This window comes from Leguminivora glycinivorella, chromosome 4 (genome assembly GCF_023078275.1).
Source record: "Leguminivora glycinivorella isolate SPB_JAAS2020 chromosome 4, LegGlyc_1.1, whole genome shotgun sequence".
NCBI lineage: Eukaryota > Metazoa > Arthropoda > Insecta > Lepidoptera > Tortricidae > Leguminivora > Leguminivora glycinivorella.
Window position 1 is genome coordinate 3943790 of NC_062974.1, and position 21077 is coordinate 3964866.

The 21077-nt window shown below is 39.6% G+C and overlaps 2 protein-coding genes across 2 annotated transcripts in view; one reads left to right on the forward strand and one right to left on the reverse strand.

The window, feature by feature from the left end:
- The window catches only part of LOC125225158, a 53527-nt gene that overhangs the window by 16866 nt on the left and 15584 nt on the right, over positions 1-21077 (forward strand). The window lies entirely within an intron of this gene.
- The window catches only part of LOC125225751 (oxysterol-binding protein-related protein 1-like), a 28422-nt gene that overhangs the window by 6737 nt on the left and 608 nt on the right, over positions 1-21077 (reverse strand). Inside the window, exons 2-13 of the mRNA XM_048129593.1 lie at positions 15288-15448; positions 14073-14270; positions 13322-13466; positions 9572-9717; positions 8280-8495; positions 6974-7094; positions 6227-6366; positions 4937-5047; positions 4762-4854; positions 4559-4625; positions 4111-4230; positions 2554-2716 (exon numbers count right to left, since the gene is read on the reverse strand). Of these exons, the coding sequence (XP_047985550.1) occupies positions 2554-2716; positions 4111-4230; positions 4559-4625; positions 4762-4854; positions 4937-5047; positions 6227-6366; positions 6974-7094; positions 8280-8495; positions 9572-9717; positions 13322-13466; positions 14073-14270; positions 15288-15448 (1681 nt within the window). The remainder of the gene's footprint in view (positions 1-2553; positions 2717-4110; positions 4231-4558; positions 4626-4761; positions 4855-4936; positions 5048-6226; positions 6367-6973; positions 7095-8279; positions 8496-9571; positions 9718-13321; positions 13467-14072; positions 14271-15287; positions 15449-21077) is intronic.

Here is a 21077-nt window from a genome sequence, read left to right on the forward strand (position 1 = left end):
ATAGATGAACTTGTTTCTTCTATCTAAATCTAATTTTGTGCCGAAATAGATGATATGTCATGATTTCATATACTTAAGTCAAAATGCTTTAAGGCGAAATTATTGGTTACATTTATTTAGAGTTTTCTGCCGCTGTACAATCAGCAACAAAGCTATGTTGTTCCTGTTTGACCTGGGATCTCCAAGTGTTTATATTTTGAGTGGCTTGATGAACAGCAATTGTACCTCAAAAGAATGAGAGTTTCAGGAGGAAAAGAGGACACACAGCAAAAGGTTGTCACTGGAATACCTTGCATTTCTAATATATGTGTCTATGTGGTCACTCTAACTTAAGACTATTATTAATAGGAGAAACTGGATTTCAATTAGTACGGAGCGAAAGCAGGTAAATTGCTGAATTGAAGCTGCATCAATTATCTATTAGTTTCCTGTAAGTGTACTAACCTTGTGATACCTCGCGTTCCTGTTATATGTGTCCACTCTGAGAAGTCACCTTAAGAAAGCGTCACATACTCCAGGAGAGAAGTCCAGTTATTTGTTATACAAGGGGGCAAAGTTGTATTTTAACGCCGAGTGTGGAATTGAAAAACGAGCAACTGAAAGGATTCTATAGTTGAACCACGAGCGAAAGTGGTTCGAGAATAGAATCCTGAACGAGTTTTTTAATACACGAGAAGTAAAATACATTTGCACCCGAGTTAACACAAAACTTTCCCCTCACTATAGCGAGGAAATTACAACGCAAAAAATGCGTTTATCACTGCTTCCAGTAGTTCATCTTTATTACTAGATTCAACTATTTTTATCAATTTTAAAGCAGGTAATTTGACTTTATTCAAGGTCAAATTACTTTACTCACTAGTGGATAAAATGCGTTTTTACCCGCTGGTATTAAAGGACAAAACACGTGTTTCCGAGCTAGTGAGGGGAAAATACATTATCTCTTCTGTGGAATTAATTCCTGTAAGTTTACTAACCTGGGGTTCTTGTTCCTGCGATTCCTCGCGTTCCTGTAAACATGTCCACTTTGGGACACTAGAGATCCCCGGTACGAGGCGGGACTTAGAGCGGTGTGTAGAGAAGTGGTAGAGCTAGATAGCGGCGAACCGCCATTTTACTCGTTGCTATGGGTTACGGGTAGGGATTTCAGTACCGGTACTGTTTAAAAGAACCGGGATTTTCGGTACCGAAGCAATATGGAACCGGGATTTCCCGGGATTTTCGGTACTTTCGGGACTGGTCAATTTTTTTCGCTTTTTCAAATAAAACAACATATTTTTTGGCATTTTACATGTTTTATTATTATATTACTATAACCGAACCGCACCGCCTTCGCTCGGCGTATTATTTTATCTGCCTTTTTTATTATAATGAATCGGGAGTCGGGAGAACAAGCAAAAAAATCGTGAAGAATTCCGCCTAAACCCGACTATCTGGCAAACATAGGCATCAATGGTTACCGTTACAATCTTACAATACATTGCTCCGATTAAGAGATCTGCCATTACTGGGAGATGTTTAATCGCTTAGTAAAAGAAATAAGACAAATACTATTAAAGAAATATAATAATTGATTATAGACCGGCAGTAAAATCTCACAAAACTTCCCAAACATGTAATTTGAAGCAAAGAATGTGAACTAAAGGAAACAAAACATTTGAGATGGTGCACTATTTTTTTGCTAGTCAGAGGGAACGTTCTCGAGAAAATTAGTCATTTTCTGGATATTTCTGTGGAATACCGTAATACCACATTATATGTAAACATTTTTTTAAAGTTAAGCATGTTTATAGCAGTTATCTTTAAAAGTTAGACATAAGCCATTGCCGACTTTTTTTAGGCCTATATTTATGTATAAAAGCGACAATTCCACCATATATTATTTTGTTATAAGTCGATCGGTACGTACGGGCAGGGTTTTCAATTGAAGCTCTTAAGCAGCGTGATTTTTACCGACTTTTAGCACATATAGTCATGTTTTAATAATCAATTTATAATAACAATACCTTAAACATTCCTCAAGATTCTCAAGAATCACTTTATTCATACATAGGTGAAACACTCATAAATATCCGTTTAGTAGTTCTAGTTTTAACCGTTTTATAACATGCAGAGAAATTAGTCAAATGAGAAATGAGATTGAGAGAGAAAAAATAAATACACAAATTAATATAACAAACCTTTACCAAAAATACATAACTCGACTACTGATCTGGCTAGTGGGGCTAGCTAGGGTCCTAGGGTATCGCGGTAGCAATCTAGCCATGGCTGCCAGGCTGCCACTGCCACCCGCTATTAAATAGTGATTAAGCGCGTGTTACTATACCTATGCCTATTTTTTAACTGTTTAAATAATATAAACAGAAATAAATACATTTTGTATCAAAAAATGCCACTGAAAGGTATTTCCCGAAAGTACCGAAAGTACCGGGATTTTTCAAGTTGATTTCCCGGTTCTTTGCTTGGCCAAAAATCCCGGGAATTCCCGGTACTTTCGGTACCGGTATTTCCCGGGAGCAAACCCTAGTTACGGGTCCTGTGGATAGTACTGACCTGGGGTTCTTGTTCCTGCGATTCCTCGCGTTCCTGTACACGTGTCCGCCCTGGGATACTAGAGTCCCCCGGGACGAGGCGGGACTTAGAGCGGTGTGTAGAGACGTGGGAGAGCTGGATAGCGGCGAACCGCCATTTTGCTCGTTGGTCGGGGTTACGTCTCCTATAAACAATGAACAGTTGATGAAAATCAGGGCCAAATTTCCGTCTAGGCCTGGAGAAGGGAGGGTGAATTATTTAGGGGGTATTCTAAGTGACATACCAAGTGTGCATACACTAGTCAGCTGAGCCCATGGAGGTAAGCAGTTGACAAGCTGACGAAGCGAGTGCATCAGACAGCCAAGAAAAAGAGACCGACAGTAGTGTTAACCTCGTAATACCTGGTGTACTTTTACAAGTACAAATTACATTATAGGTATTTTTGATATGAAACTTTTAATGCGACTTCCAAACATCGCGTAACACTCAGTCTGATAGGGTGGTTCACGAATGTATGAAAAAAAAAGGTTTTTAATTTCACTCCACAGGTTTTTTCTTATTCCATTATGATCAAAAATTGATATGTACCAAAAATTAGCTTCTTATTGGCTCATTTAGAGGTTGCTATGATTTGCAAGTAGGAGCCATTAGAATGGAAGTCGAAAATTTTCAAATTGTAAAATCAGAAAATATGATCGGCGCAATGCAAGCAAGACTCATTTTGGAATTCGTATTCCGTTGTCTGTACATACCAAGTCACATTTAGTGTTTTTAGACATCCAAATGCTAAAAATGCACAAAAATTGGGTAAAAACAGTTTATTGTTGACTTTTAAGGCTACAGGTTCAACCTAGTCCATCAACATCGCACAAAAAATAAAGTCCAATAATATGTTATCATCGAAGATAAAATACCTATTTTCTATGTGCTCTAGATTTTTTACTATTGTGTACCAAAATGTTGAAATTTTATATGAAAACTGAAAAATCGTCAAATCATAGCGACCCCTAAACACTAGGTACTTTATTTTGCTGAAATTTTGTATACTGACATTTGGGATCAAATCGAGTAAAAAAAGCCATGTGGAAGAAGAAAAATTAAAAAACGTATAACCAACAGTATTGTTTGAACCGGTCACTCGGCGCGTAGCATTCTGTCAGTGTCGTTGCGCTGAACGCGACTCACTTATTCACTCAGTCAGTGACAGAACAGAATGCCCAGAATCACCAGAATGGTTTTGAGTGGCGGAATGGTTGGTTGGTTGGAAAGTGTGTATTTTATATTTAGATCGAGTGCAAAATGAGTTCATGTTTGTTTTTTCAATAATTTGAGTAAATAGCAATGTAAAATATTTAAACCAGTGAAAAGATGGACGTAACTAAACGCCGAAAACGTGATGGTCACTTGACAAAATGTTTTTAAGGTTATGCTATGAAGTTTCACTTCTTTCGAGCGGAGGAACTCCACGCACTGTTTTTTTATTTGCAAAGACAATTTAATCACTCACTGACTTATTATACATGAAATTGGTTTCGAGCCTGAGTAATAAAAGCAGACAGTTTTAACTAAATGGCTTACCGTCTAGGCTACCAATGGGGGTCCGCCGCAAAAGATCTGGACTGCTGTTCCACGGACTCAAAGCCCCGAGAGGGCTCGACAGACCCGCAGTCACTAGAGTATCATCGTCGTCATCTGTGTCTGCAGAAATATCAATATTATCAATAAGTCCAATCAAGGATGTGGGAAACGCTAGTGGCCTAGCGTTAAGAGCGTGTGGCTTTCAATCCGAACTTGCCAGACGCTTTTCGGTGAAGGAAAACATCGTGAGGAAGCCGGACTAATCCCAATAAGACCTTACCCTTCGGGTTAGAAAGTCAGATGGCAGTCGCTTTCGTAAAACTAGTGTCTACACATTTTTTATCGTTAGGATCGAATCAACTGGTGATTCTGAGAAGAATGAGCCCAGACACGTCCAGATCTGGTGGAATTCGATATACGAGATTTATTTTGGAAAACGCCCATTTACCTTCAAATACGTCGAAGAAGTTTTCTTTTGAGTCATTCTGGGACGGCGTCTTTTTCTTTCGTTTGCTCTAAAACAAAATAAAATCATAAATCAAGGTTTTCATAGTAGTTTTCATTTACAGTTACGATAATAAACAGGACTTAATCATGTATCACGTAAATGATTAAAAAGGTAATGATTAAGTAGGTATACAATACATGTACCTTGGTGAGTTCCTCCGCGACAGACATTTCTAAAGCGTGGTGCGTTCTCGCTAATGCTGCTAAAGCTTCTTCTAATACCCTGTTCCGTTCGATCTGTAAAAAAAAAAAATTATAACCTAATCACAAAATTTAACTACATCTGTACTGGTAGCGACATCTAGCGAAACAAACATACCTCTCTGTTTAGCCGCGCGGTATCCGCGTCTCTGGCTTGAGCTACTAGCGCCGCACAGTGACGCAAGGAGCTTAGCGCTTCGGCGCCTGTGCCGCAAGCGTGCTGGAACCTCTGTTGAATAATATTCTAGTTAAAAAACCGGCCAAGAGCGTGTCGGGCCACGCTCAGTGTAGGGTTCCGTAGTTTTTCGTATTTTTCTCAAAAACTACTGAACCTATCAAGTTCAAAACAATTTTCCTAGAAAGTCTTTATAAAGTTCTACTTTTGTGTTTTTTTTTTCATATTTTTTAAACGTATGGTTCAAAAGTTACAGGGGGACACACACTTTATTTTCCTTTACAAGCGATTATTTCCGAAAATATTAATAATATCAAAAAACGATTTTAGTAAACCCTTATTCATTTTTAAATACCTATCTAACAATATATCACAAGTTGGGGTTGGAATGAAAAAAAAATCAGTCCCCATTTTACATGTAGGGGGGGTGGTACCCTAACAAAACATTTCCACTTTTTATTTTACCACTTTGTCGGCGTGTTTGATATACATATTGGTACCAAATTTCAACTTTCTAGTGCTAACGGTTACTGAGATTATCCGCGGACGGACGGACAGACATGGCGAATAAACTATAAAGTTGACTACGGAACCCTAAAAAGTCTTAAGGATGACTCTCGATAGACCGGCCCAGGCCCGATAGGCGTCCTTATTGTCATTTTCACGACGGTTGATCTGTGATCATGACTATCTTTTAAAGGGCCGTGTCCTTGCGTTGTCCCGGCATACACGGCGACTCATTAGGCTGTCATGATCCGCTTCGACAACTAATCCCAAGATTTGTAGGCAATAGTTTTTACGAAAGCTACGCCCATCTGGCCTCTAACCTGAAGGGTAACTAGGCTTTATTAGAATTAGTCCGGTTTCCTCACGATGTTTTCCTTCACCGAAAAGCGACTGGCAAATATAAAATGACAAAGTTATTGTAGTTTTTTTTTTTGTATCAGTTTGTATTTCGTTCATAATGTATAATTTTAGTCTAACCGTAACCACACCTCGGACACTGGCGATCAAATATATTGAAAGAGGCGCAATCCTAGCACACAGTCTTAGCTCGTGTAGGTGAACGCGTACTATGCTTGTGATGAGTGAAATATGACAGGTCGACTGTTCGTGTTTTTAACAGGCGGTAACTGTGAGGTAACCGAGAGGGGGTGGGCGGCACTTTCAGCGGGGAGCGGGAGTGGCCATACAGTACGATAGTACTCTTTATGATACTGTGCCGTAACTCACCATGTAAGCGGAGTGATGCAATGAATTGCCAACATTGACTGATTTGTCGAGCGCCGCGACTATGGCGCCACATTCGCGGAGTTGCGTGTCGAGTAGCGCGAGACTGTTGGTCGCGGCGGTCAGGGCGTCTTGCATAGAACCTGCGAATAGCCACAAAATTTAAATTTAAAAAAAAGTCCCGACATAGTGGACCGATTTCCATGAAACATGGCTAAGAACACTCCCGACTAATTCAGCTTTCAAACAAAAAAACTAAATCTCAATCGGTTCATCCATTCGGGAGCAACGATAGACACATACACAGACAAAGCAGATAGACACATCAAACTTATAACACCCCGTCGTTTTTGCGTCGAGGGTCAAAAATAAGATATCATGTTTCTTGAAACTTAGTTTCAAAGTTACAGAGTGCAATTTTGTATAATTTCTGATACCCTTTATGGGCATTTTCAGAATTTGGGACCCCCCAATTAGCGAAACTTGTTAACAAAAATTAACTCACTGACAGTTTTATGACGATAATTAAGCATGAAATGTCAATAAAAATATTGTTTTTGTGTTAAGCGAGAATCTACATTCAGAATGTGAAAAAAGTAAATTTTTAGACAGATTTTATGCTTAATTGTCGTCACAAAACTGACAGTGAGTTAATTTTTGTTAACTTTTGCTAATTGGGGGCACCCAAATTCTGCAAATGCCCTTATATTAAACAGTACACAAATTACAATATGGTATTTAACTATTTACCTAATGGTTTACATTCATCCTCCATATCCTCGGTGGCTTCTTTGGCTGTGTCAGGCGACGCCCCCGCCCAAAGATAGTGCCCGGAGTACGCTATGTGCTCGTTGAGAGCTGTTATCCATGACTGCGACAAACATAGTTAAGTTAATATACATAACTTAAGATATAAACGTCTCTGGTATCTCGTAGTATTTTCAATATGGCTGGGCTCCCGCGTATGATTAGCGTACAGATCAAAGTTAACTTAATCGTTCGGTAGATGTCATTGTACCCGCCACCGCGATTCCTACATCGCGCTAATGAAGTGTCAATGTAGAAACCATAAGTACCTAGTTTAAAAAGTTATGTTCTCGAGCTCTAAAGTGGGAAAAGCGTATTTAAAGTCTTGGGTAGGGAATAAAAAAATTGAAGAGTTTTATGAAGTTATGGCACGGCTTTAATCTTGATAACGATGGTTGATGGCTCGCGTCGCGAACGCCAGTGGCTGGTTTCCCGGGTGACCCGTACTAGTAAGAAAAAGCTAACGGAGTCGTCCGCTAGATGTCTCTGTACCGGCCGCGGTTATTCCTACATCGCGCTAAAAATGTGTCGACGTAGAATCAATAAGTCCCTTTGATACTTCATTAGTTTTAAATTGATTTATTGCCGTGAATACAACCATATTGGAATTATATGAAAAGGAAGTAATTTACATGGAATTGACAACATTTCATATTTTTAAGTACTACTTTTTATTGTTTGGTTTGAAAGAACTCAATACTAAAACATACACGTATTTTTTTATTTAGAAAATGCCTTATTACTACTTCGAGCAGAAAGAGCGTAAGTTACAAACGTCAAGACACAGCTTTATGACGTCACATGTGTTGTTTCATACACCTAAGAAAACGACAAAATCATTTCTAAAAGTTTTAACAGTCAGCTTAAACAGTCCGGTATGTCTGACTGTCAAGTGTCACTGTCAACCATAGTGAATGACTACGAACCATAGACTAAGCCATGAAATTTTTAATCTTTGCTACGAACTGTGATGTGTCACTGTCAAACTCAAGTGACATCCCAACTGGAAGATTTTTTTGTTATAGTGGCAGCTCTAAATCAGCTATTTGACGTCACTTCCCCTTTAAACTATTTTTAAGATTTTTTATACTAAAAAAACAGAAAAAAAAATTATGTGATCTACAAGGGTATATCTCGAAATGGTTTTCGATTTAGGGACATTGAAAATTTTGAAACGTCAATTGGTTCAAAGGGCGGTGGGGGAAGTATCGAAGGTCGACCACTTTGGGCAATAGTCTTGGTATCTAACCTGTCTAGTGGCAGCGACATCCTGGTTAGGTTGCTGCGGCACGGCCAGGCGATGCTGGTCGCCGTCGCTGAAGGCAGCCAGCAGCAACGCCGGCTCGCGATCCGGCGCGGACACGGTGGCGCCATCTAGGTACTTGCGGGAGCGCCAGCGGCCGGTTTCACGGGCTGCTTCGGCGCGCGAACCGTAGTAGAGAAGGACTCCTCGTTGAAGCACGGCCTGAAAAGGTACTTAGTGCAACGTGGGGCGCAATTGGCGAAGGCGTTTATTTTTCCGCCTTGGGAACTTTTTTTAAGCAAGCTTCTCAAAATATTGAGGTCTGTTTTCGGACTGCCATCTATAGTGACGCTATCTGCTAACCATAGATTAAAATATAAGAAATACTACCCCTTGCATTAAAAAGCGACAGCCTAAGAACGTGCAAAAAGTAGATGGCGCTACTAAAAATGCCTAGTAGCCACGATTACTAATAGATTGGTGTTAAGTGTCATTTTCGAGCCATAAATCTATGTCGAAAGTGACACTATGGGATCTTCTTATCTATGACTGCACAAAAAATGGTAGCCCCCACTACTGAACATTAAATTGATTAGATGGGCCTTTTTTTTTTTTTAAAGTTGTCCACCTCACTTTTTTGTAAAATGGGATATTTTTTACGCGATTATTACTCAGAATAGCAAGGTCTTTCGATCCTGGGGCCTATTGCATAACAATTTACAACTTGTATTACAAGTGGAACTCTCTTTCTTATAAAATGAATTGGAGGGGGACTACCGCTTGTAATATGAGTTGTAAATTGTTATGCAATAGGCCCCTGATAGGAGAAAAAAAAATCCTAAGATTTTCATACATTTTTTCGAACCTTCCATGCCGTTACCGCCATACAAAAAGTATGAAATAATGGTAACGGAATGGGAAAAAACCTTGGGAAACTTTTTTCTCCTATTATAATTGAAAGAGCTCGCGATTCTGAGTGGAAACCACATAAAAATTTACAAATCCAAAAAAAGTGGGGTGGACAACTTTGAAATAACCACAAAATTAAAATTTTGAAAAAACCCCCGACCGCGACCTAGTGGACCGATTTTCATGAAACATGGCTAAGAACACTCCCGCCTAACTCAGCTTTCAGACAAAAAAAAACTAAATCAAAATCGGTTCATCCGTTCGAGAGCTACGATGCCACAGACAGACACACACACAGACAGACAGACAGACAGACAGACAGACACGTCAAACTTATAACACCCCTTCGTTTTTACGTCGGGGGTTAAAAAATGGCCCAGATGACTCACCCAAACCGGTCTCCAGCCCAGAAACCGCGACCTCTTCAGTAGTGGCCCCTCAAATCGCGCCGCCGTCCGCTGCAACCTCTGTACTGGCCTCACACTTAGGACGTCGCGCATTTCTTGGTCTTTCGCCATATCTATAGCTAATTGACCTGCAAATAGTACACATCGTCACTACTTTTAAAAAATCTCGTATCTCACGCTGTTCCTCAAAGTTAAAACGCAGTCACTACTTTAAAAAAAACTTGTATCTTCGTCTGTCAATGAAAAGAAAATTGTAGTAAGTATGTATGGAATGCATATAGACTTATGCATTCCATACATACTTACTACAATTTTTCTTTTCATTGACAGACGAAGATACAAGTTTTTTTTAAAGTAGTGACGACATGCGGGCATAAATCGATAATTTCTCTTTGAAACGTCCAGATCTGGTGAAATTCGATATTCGAGATTTATTTTGGAAAACGCCCAAATAGTCCCGTACAGATGTAGTGCCAAAAGATTTGCCTTCGTATTTTTACGGAAAAGTAGCAACGTGTCATGCTATTTCAGTCAATGTCAGTACAAGATGTACTGACATTGACTGAACTAGCATGACAAATACGAACGTTTCCGGAAAACTATGAAGGAAACCCTTTTCGCACTACATGAGGTGCGAAAAGGGTTTCCTTGTGGCTCATAACGGACACGTTACGCCGTTTTCACATTATCCGATCCGACATCGGATGTCGGAAGGATTTCCATAGAAAAAATCCAAGATGGCGCCTGTAATGTATGAGATATCTGTCCGACATCCGATATCGGATCGGATAATGTGAAAACGCACTTAGACGTCAGTGATAGGTAGAGGTGGCTAGGAGTACCAAACCAAATATGGTGGGAAGTCTGAGAAACATCGCTTTTGGTGGCCAAACAGACCGGTGCGATCGCGATATACTAGCTCTAAGGCACTGGTCCCACCAAAAACGAGAAAGAGATCAGCTATAGAAACGAACAAAAGATAATATATTTATATTTATATAAAATGATGTAAAAACGTGTGAGAACTTGTTGGAAGTTGTACTGAGAACTATATTTTGTACCATTAAATTGATAATGAAAACGACCTATAAACCTTTAATAGTTATTTGTTTTACAAGGGGGCAAAGTAGTTGTTTAACCGCACGTGCCAATATTGATACCAGAGCAAGCGAAAGACTCCAATATTAAACCGCGAGCGTAGCGAGTGGTTCAAAAAGTGGAATCTTGAGCGTTGCGAGGGTATCAAGGCGCGAAGGTTAAACAAACTTTGTCACCGAGTGAAACACAAAATTTTTCACCACACCAACATGAACAAAATACTGACTATAAAACATCAAAATAAATGAAATCCGTCAATTTATTTAATATTTATGATTCAAAATCATCATTTATAGGTAAAATATAGCAGCCAGATTAATACATCGAGTTAAAATTTGTATGAAATTACTTTGGCCCCTTGTGGATAAAATGTAATTTTGCTATCTGTGTTCGAATACCAAAGAAAGCCTTTACCAGTTGGTGTGGTGAAAATAAATATATAAATAAATATATAATCGATCCCGTGCAAATAAAATAGAGAGCGAACGAGTTTTAGTTCATCACTCGGCGACGAACTAGCCTAGCGGTGAGTACGTGCGACTTTCGTTCGGAGATCGCGGGTTCGAACCCCGGCTCGCACCAATGAGTTTTTCGGAATTTATGTGCGAAATGTCATTTGATATTTGCCAGTCGCTTTTCGGTGAAGGAAAACATCGTGAGGAAACCGGACTAATTCCAATAAGGTCTAGTTTACCATTCGGGTTGGAAGGTCAGATGGCAGTCGCTTTCGTAAAAACTAGTGCCTACGCCAAATCTTGGGATTAGTTGTCAAAGCGGACCCCAGGTTCCCATGAGCCATGGCAAGTGCCGGGATAACGCAAGGAGGATGATGATGACTCGGCGACGAACTATAACTCGCGCCACACCTCGGACACTGGCGATCAAATATCCCCTCAGGTGGCAGAGCTACAAGTTGCATAGGGGAGAAGTGGCGCGGTCATTTTATAAAACATTCCGTTAAGTGGCAGGCGCCGGGAGCCGGACTCTGGGAAAAACAAGCTGTTAAGTGGCAGGGACCGGCTCCCGGACCCCGTGCGACGATATACCTAAATATATAAATAAAACCGTCTAAAACTATATCTAGCTTCCTCATACTTGCACGAACACTTCCTCACTAAACAAGGACGGCATTCAGTAAAGGTTCAACACCTTCAACTTCAAAACAACTTGAAATATGACCCAATTTGATTGGACCATCCGTCTGCCATATTTGAGACACGTGTTTAAAAACCGTCTTTTTCGCAAAAATTGTACTGTAATATATTAAAAAAAGAGATATAAGTGTAAATAAATGTATATTTAAGTCCCTGAATTACTTATTTCTCCAATTTACTGTTTTTTTGCCTAAATAAAGTTACTTTAATAAATGGAAGTGGAAAATGTAGCCATCTGATATTTGATCGAGTCTAGCAAAATTCACATAAATGGAATGTATTTTTTTCTATAGAATGATTTTAGCCGTTTCATAATGAATCCAGTGATATATGGTTTATGCACAACATCCCTACATTTTTTGAGTAATTATAATTTTTGTAACATAAGTAACATTCGCGATGACCACCCGTGAGGGCCCCGCCACTCAAGGGTAAACTTTTTCTGTCATTTTAGCGGTATCCTTGCCACTCAACAGCTTTTTATTTCAAGTCCGGCTCCCGGTTACCTGCCACTTTACGTGCGGTCGGCTCCCGGATTTCGCCACCTGAAGAGATATATGAAAGAGGCGCGTTCCTAGCACACAGTCTAAGCTCGTGTAGGTGAACGCGTACCTACTATGCTTGTATGAGTGAAATATGACAGGTCGACTGTTCGCGTTTTTGACAGGCGGTAACTGTGAGGTAACCGAGAGCGGGTGGGCGGCACTTTCAGCGGGGAGCGGGACTGGCCATACTGTACGATAGTACTCTTTTTTATACTGTGCTCGCGCTATCATCGCGTCTCTTTTATTTACACGTGAGCGTTGTTTGTTCTTAACCCCGACGCAAAAACGGGGTGTTATGTTATAATATTGACGTGTTTATCTGTGTGTTTGCTGTGGTATCGTAGCTCTAGGACGGAGAACGATTTAAATTCAATTTTTTTAGTTTGAAAGCCGAATTAGTCGGGACTTCTTAGCTATGTTTCATGAAAATCGGTCCACTATGTCGTGGGTTTTTCAAAATTTTTATTTTTTGGTTAGGTTATTATCGCAAACAGCTAGTCACTAACTCGCTTTGGGCGGGACCAGTGCCCAAGTCTTTCATCAAGCGCGGATCCAGCTTCGTGCCCAGGGGGGGTCACGTGGTAAAGGCCCAGGCCCCAGGGGGGGGGTCACGTCACAGTATAAAAAGAGTACTATCGTACAGTATGGCCACTCCCGCTCCCCGCTGAAAGTGCCGCCCACCCCCTCTCGGTTACCTCACAGTTACCGCCTGTCAAACACGCGAACAGTCGTCATATTTCACTCATACAAGCATAGTACGCGATCACACTTAGACTGTGTGCTAGGAACGCGCCTCTTTCATATATTTGATCGCCAGTGTCCGAGGTGTGGTCACGTGGTCTATTTCTATGGCCAACCTAGGCTCCAGGGGGGGGTCATGACCCCCATGACCCCCCTGGATCCGCGCATGTCTTTGATAAAGATGTAGTACTCACCACTATTATTTTTCACAGTAGTATCGACGCCATTTTGCAGTAATAGTACGGCAAGGCGCGCGTGTCCTCGATAAGCAGCGCAGTGCAGACACGTATTCCCTTGCGCGTCCACGCAGTTGATGTTTGGAGGATTTGAACTGCTTAACTGTAACAAAAATTAAAATTTTGAAAAAACCCTCGACTGCGACATAATTGACCGATTTTCATGAAACATGGCTAAGAACACTCCCGACTAACTCAGCTTTCAGACAAAAAAAACTAAATCTAAATCGGTTCATCCGTTCGGGAGCTACGATGCCACAGACAGACAGACAGACAGACAGACAGACAGACAGACAGACACGTCCAACTTATAACACCCCTCCGTTTTTGCGTCGGGGGTTAAAAATAAGTTACATATCACTTTGAATTCTCGCGTTTTAACCCCCGATCAATTATCAAAACATCGAAATTTTGTGGTACGAAATATTCGCGTTTTCGTCCGCATGTTTTTGCACGCGCTAAAACAACAACTTATTCAACGAAAATAGGCTTCTAGCACACTCTTATATTACTTGGAATAGCCTTTATAGTGTAACATGTAAGCCTATTTGAATAAAAACTATATTTAATTAAGAATAAAGAGAATCTTGGAACTCAAATCGCTAGGCCGTCCCTAAAAGCCTCGGGTTTGACGTCTCACTCGAAAAGACATTCACGTCCGTTTTGCATTTTAAAATCATTGTATGCTTTACAGGTTATAGTCACTTACCAGCGCCTGTACATCATCTATCTGTCCCGCTTTAGCAGCGTTCAGCAGTCTTCTCTCTCGCTCATGCCGCTCAGACCTCTGGGCCGCTTCTAGAAGTCTCTGGACGTCTCTCGTCTTGCAGACGTCACAGGCCGTCCGTCCCTCTCCATTCATGACGTTCACGTCAGCTTTGTATTTTAGTAGGAGGATCACTAGCTCCTGTAAAGACGACACATTTACATATTAGATTTGGTGCTTACACTACTTACTTAGTGCGATAACCCATAACTTAACCATAAAATTAAAATTTTGAAAAAGCCCCGACATAGTGGACCGATTTTTACGATATATTTGTACGATCCGTCGCAACAGATTAATCGAAACGACCGATCGACAGTGTATCCCCACAAAGAGAAGGGGAAGGGGCCGGTTCCCTCGATGAAATCCATGCATTATTTCTTCTTGCTCTTAGCGACTAGAGCAAATTGCATATCATATCTATGTAATGTAGGGACGTGTTAATCATTTCTGAAAAATTCGTTGCACATAACGATTTTATAACAAAATAATGATTTTTATTAATAATTTACTTGATCGCATACGAATATCGCAAATCGCAACAAAATCCCGTGCGTTAGAAAGTATGTGGCGACCAATGATTCTATTTTTTATCTCATACTTACTTACCTGGGGGCGGGGGCGGGTCGGGAGGGATCGTTTACGATATCGTAAACGATAGATCGCCTCGTGTGTGGCTGGCGCTTTCGATGCGACCGATCGTCACGATATCTGTCCGATCGATTGAAGCGATGAATCGTACCGTGAATGTGGGGCTTTAGACTTATAACCTGGATATAGACCGTGATTACCTTTTTGATTTTTGTCGAGCTCCCGATATTTCGACGCAGTTAGGCAGCGTCCACACTCATGAGACGCATGACTTGCGGCGCGGAACGGACGTCTCCGCCACGCCGCCTGAACGCGCGCCGCGCCGCCGCCACGACGCCTGGGGAGCGTCTTACTTCCTTCGTATACAAAATGTACTGAGGAGACGTTTTTTGAATTACATTCAGGCGGCGTCGCGCCGCAAGACATGCGTTTCATGAGTGTGGAGGCTGCCATAAATAACCGTGAATCATTCGAAACTCTTATTGGCTTATTAGGTTAAGTAAAAAAGTAGGTACATAGGAGGGATGCATTATCAAAAATGTTAGGTACTAGATGTAATTTGTTTACCTCGTTGCCAATAAAGGCCGCCTTGTGCAGCGCAGAGTCGCCTGCCTCGTTCACGTCGTCCACATCCGCTCCGGCCTCTAACAACGCCTCCGCCACGTCCACGTGCGCGAAGTAAGACGCCAGGATGAGCGGCGTCCATCCTAGATTGCTCTTCGTCTTCCCTAAAAAAAAATCAAGTTAATCGGTTCAGTAGTTTCGGAGATAACCACAAAATTAAAATTAAAAAAAAAAAACGATTTTCATGAAACATGGCTAAGAACACCGATTAATTCAGCTTTCAAAATAAAAAAAATCTAAATCGGTTCATCTGTTCAAGAGCTACGATGCCACAGACAGACACGTCAAACTTATCAGCCCGTCGTTTATGCGTCGGGGCATAAATTAAATATAACAAGATCATACCATCCCATACATTAAAATGCGACCGCCTAAGACCGCGCTTACACTCCACCACACATAGATGGCGCCACAAAAAAAATGTCTTGTAGCTTTCGATTATACTTGTAAATGGCGTTAAGTGTCACTTTTGACATAGATTTACGGCTCGGAATCGACACTTAATGCCAATCTACAAATAATCGGTGGCAACAAGGCATTTTTTTGTGGCGCCATCTATGTGTGGTGGAGTGTAAGCGCGTTCGTAGGCGGTCGCATTTTAATGTATGGGATGGTATGATTTAATCTATGGTCGGGGTTAAAAATTGGCTGTGACAGATGGACAGACGCACTCGCGAGTGACCCTATAAGGGTTCCGTTTTTCCTTTTTGAGGTACGGAACCCTAAAAAAGAAACGAAATTAGGAATCTAATGAGGTATTCACTACATTAGGCATTGGTCCCACCAGAAACGAGCAAGCGATGAGCTGTAAGGTGAGCGTCAGGACCCCTGGACCACTACAGATATTTGATGTTTAGTACATACTAAAATTTAGTACCTATTTGATACTATTTGGTACCTGAGTACATATATTTGGTACCTCCACTGATATCGAAAAATCGAGCGAATAAAGTGGCCAGACATTCTGACATCAAGATGTCTGGACCATTTTTGGTTTACATAGTTCTAGACAACACTACTAATTGATATCTTAGTCAATATTTACTACCTATTTGGTACCTGTCAATATATTTTTTTCAAATTTTTTTGGCGTACCAGAAAAAAGTTATGATGGAATTTAAAGTTGTGAGCCCAGCCGTGGCGTTGAAATATGTAGCGCCTGTCAAAAGAATAGAGGCAAAACTTAAATAGGAAATTATTTTTAGGCACTTGCACATCATCTATACTGACTAGTGGCATTAATATAGTCGAAATATAAAAGTAATTAGTGTAATTACACTAGTTTTCCATTTTCCTTTACCAAATAGTATCAAATAGGTACTAAATTTTAGTATGTACTAAACATCAAATATCTGTAGTGGTCCAGGGGTCCTGACGCTCACGCTGTAAGAGAGAGCGAGCGATTATAGTTAGTTCATCGCTCGTCGACGGACTGTAACTGCTCGCGCTATCATCGGGCATCTTTTATTTACACAGGAACGACTACCTTTTGTTCACCGATAGCTGATCGCTGCTCGCTTTCGGTGTTACCAGTGCCTAAAAGGTCTTAATGCTTCGTTTATGAATCATCATCATATATGAGCTAAAAACGTCCACTGTTGTCCATATTATGGCCTGTGGGATCCAGCAGTGGACGTTATAGCTGATATTATGATGTGTGTGACACGTTCGATATTATTCATATCTCATATTCATTTATTCCATTGTATAGTATGAATTTTCTGAGATGAACTTTTCGGTTTTGCCCTAATCTGTTAAACAAAGGCCTTTGTTTCTATTATTCGCGGTGGTTAGCTCCCGTTTCCACAGCACGTGCTAAAGTCTCAGTGTAGTTAAAAAGCAACTATCATGATAGCAATAAGGTTCAAATTTATTAAACAGTTCGCAGTGTGCAGGTAACTTTTTTTGAAGATGACATAACGTGTTATCTCCGAAAGGGCTTTTTATGGATTTGAACCTTATTGCTATCATGATAGTTGCTTTTTAACTACACTGAGACTATAGCACGTGCCGTTTAAACGGGAGCTAACCGCAGCGAATAATAGAAACAAAGGCCGTTTAACAGATTAAGGCAAAAGCGAAAAGTGCATCTCAGAAAATTCATACTATAAATCATGTTCATTTGTACATTTTGGTCTTACTTTTAGTCAGGTAAGGTACACGATTACCCTGCTAGGGTGTACAATATACTTATTTTAAAATTAGTCTACTTCATCACATCCTCCTTGCACTATCCAGGTTTTTGCCACGGCTCATGGGAGCTTGGGGTCCGCTTTGACAACTAATCCCAAGATTTGGCGTAGGCACTAGTTTTTACGAAAGCGCTGCCATCTGACCTTCCAACCCGAAGGGTAAACTAGACCTTATTGGAATTAGTCCGGTTTCCTCACGATGTTTTCCTTCACCGAAAAACGACTGGCAAATATCAAATGACATTTCGCACATAAATTCCGAAAAACTCATTGGTGCGAGTCAGGGTTCGAACCCGCGACCTCCGGAATGAAAGTCGCACGTACTTACCGCTAGACTACCAGCGCTTAAAATTCACATTAATAAATACGGACAATTCATGCATAAAATATTTACATCTAAAAAAATAAATATTAAAAATGTCAATCATACCACTTTTTATTTTTCAATTTAAAGACAGAAAATTTTACAATAAAAAGACCAATAATAATCTTACTAGTCATAAATTAAATTAATGTATTATATAGTCCAACTTTCATCATTAAAAAATTCGTTCATTGTATAGATTTTATTGAGTTTTGTTTATTGAGGTGTGTGACAAGTTCATAGTTTATAGACATTTAAACATATTTAATCTTCAATAGTTATAAAATTAAATTAATAGCATTGTTATACAATTTATCTATAACAGCAACTTGCATGTTTTGTTATCTGGAGTAAAAAGTTAAGTCAAAGGCGAATGACTGATGATAAGGAAATCTTACTAAGACTACATGCTTCTTTTTAGGGTTCCGTAGTCAACTAGGAACCCTTATTGTTTCGCCATGTCTGTCTGTCCGTCCGTCCGTCCGTCCGCGGATAATCTCAGTAACCGTTAGCGCTAGAAAGCTGAAATTTGGTACCAATATGTATATCAATCACGCCGATAAAGTGCAAAAATAATAAATGGAAAAAAATGTTTTATTAGGCTATCCCCCCTACGTGTAAAGTGGGGGCTGATATTTTTTTTCATTCCAACCCCAAAGTGTGATATATTGTTGGATAGGTAGTTAACAATGAATAAGGGTTTACTAAGATCGTTTTTTGATAATATTAATATTTTCGGAAATAATCGCTCCTAAAGGAAAAAAAAGTGCGTCCCCCCCCTCTAACTTTTGAACCATATGTTTAAAAAATATGAAAAAAATCACAAAAGTAGAACTTTATAAAGACTTTCTAGGAAAATTATTTTGAACTTCATAGGTTTAGTAGTTTTTGAGAAAAATACGAAAAACTACGGAACCCTACATTGAGCGTGGCCCGACACGCTCTTGGCCGGTTTTGTACAATGTTTTTGATTAAAAGCTGAATTAATTAGAATAGTTAGCCATGTTTCATGAAAATTGGTCAACTATGTCTGAAGTTTATCCAAAATTTAAATTTTGTGGTTAGGTTACTTACAAGAGACAATATCTAAAAGCAATTTGAGCAAATATTCTTACTACATTGCATACTAGGTCACTGAACAATGTTATGACACTTATGACACATGCCATGGTTCCTTGGTAACATAATTAAACCTTACTGCACAGTCTTAAGATCCACCACTGGTTAGTTAGAGTATTACTTTTGTAACAAAGACTATGACTCATCAAGCTGAGGTTCTAAGCTATAGGTAAAGATAAAGATAAACATACTTTATTCACATTAAACATTACCAGGTACAAGATCTTAATAATATTTAGTGGTAGGTTTACATGCTTAACCTCATTTGGTATGCAAAATAATAACTTAAAACTATTACAATTATTACAGTAGGTATGTGTCATTCTTATAAACTATTTAGTTAAAAACAACCAAGAAGTTATTGTTCCTGTACTCTACTAATCACTAATATATTTTACGCAGATTTTACGTAAGATAATATTTTATCCTGTTTCATTTAATCTCATCTCAATATATTACAGTGGCGTGGCGTTCGTTTGGCTGGCTGGTTTGGTTCGTTGATAAAGCCAGAGGGGTTTTTGGGATCTGTTTTGTATGAACTTCTACAGATACTGGAGAATTTTAGGGAACCCGTAGGGAATCGAGTTGTATCGTCGCCCCGCCACTGATATGTTATAAGAAAAGATGATTATAATAAACTATAATAATAAATTTCTTCATTTTAAATCGCAAATTAAATACAATAAAAAATACCAAAATTACAACTTAACCCAAAACCCATACAATAGAAACGAAATAGAATGTAAACTATTACATGAAAGGAACATTTCCTTCATAGAGAATATTCACTTCTCACTATCCACACTCATAAGACGCATGTCTTGCGGCGCGCAACGGACGTCTCCGCCACGCCGCCTGAATGTAATTCAAAAAACGTCTTCTCAGTACATTTTGTATAGGAAGGACGTAAGACGCGCCCCCAGGTGGCACGGCGCGCGCCACGCCAGGCGACGCCTAAGTGGGGACGCTGCCTTAGGGGATCCCCGGGGACAGCACATCACTATGGCTATACCTTTAACCATTTGATGTTTGTTTCTAGTCATTCGATTATGAACTGTAATTCTTATTGTAGAGATGAATTTTTGTTATAAGTATGTTGGCAAGTACTTTGCCACTACTAATTAGAGGGTTAACCCTGAATCAAACATTGATAAAAAGTGATACTGACTCGTCTTCTGATTATTTATTTAATATCTGGGCAACCGAGCTTCGCTCGGTTCTGTTTCGTATCCTTGACATGTGTCGCCATCTAGTTCAAAAATTAATAGTACCTACATCGAGCGAAAGAATTCTCAGCCTTAACAACACAACTACTCCACACGAGATGGCGCGCATTTCGCCACAAAAACTCAAATAGTGTATTTTTCTATTCGTTTTAGCCTTGACCTGTGTCGCCATCTAGTGTTTGCAATAAATAGTACTTACATCAACCGAAAGAATTCTGTCTTAACAGTACAACTACTGCACACGAGATGGCGCGCGAAGAAAAACGCATGAAAACTCGAAAATTCGCGTTTTCCGGGACCTAAGGATAAGTTAGACCGATTTTTCACCCCCAAAAACCCCCACATAACAAATTTCTGCGAAATCGTTAGAGCGGTTTCCGAGATCGTCAGTGTAAATAAATATATATATAAATAAATAAATAAATAAATAAATAAATATACAAGAATTGCTCGTTTAAAAGTATAAGATAAGGGCACAATCTAGCAACTTGTTTCATTTCGCAGTATCTAAGACTACTTACTGCTGTTGCAGGAATCCATAGACATTGGTGGCTGCTTATTTTAAAACCGACTGAAACTTGTTTGCCACCAACTTAATAATAAACAGTAAGAATGACAAAGTAATGAGGGAACAAAATACAGTCTCTAAATGTTTGTAATTTCTTTCTATAGAATTTTGGGACTTGATGATAAAATAATATAAATAAAAAATGCATTATTTAATGTGCTAGAAAATACTTGACTTAATATTCTTCAAGAAAATCACTAATTTGTTTCAAGTTTAGCACTAATTTCTTCTTTTAAACATGCAATAATTACTTAAAATGTGTCC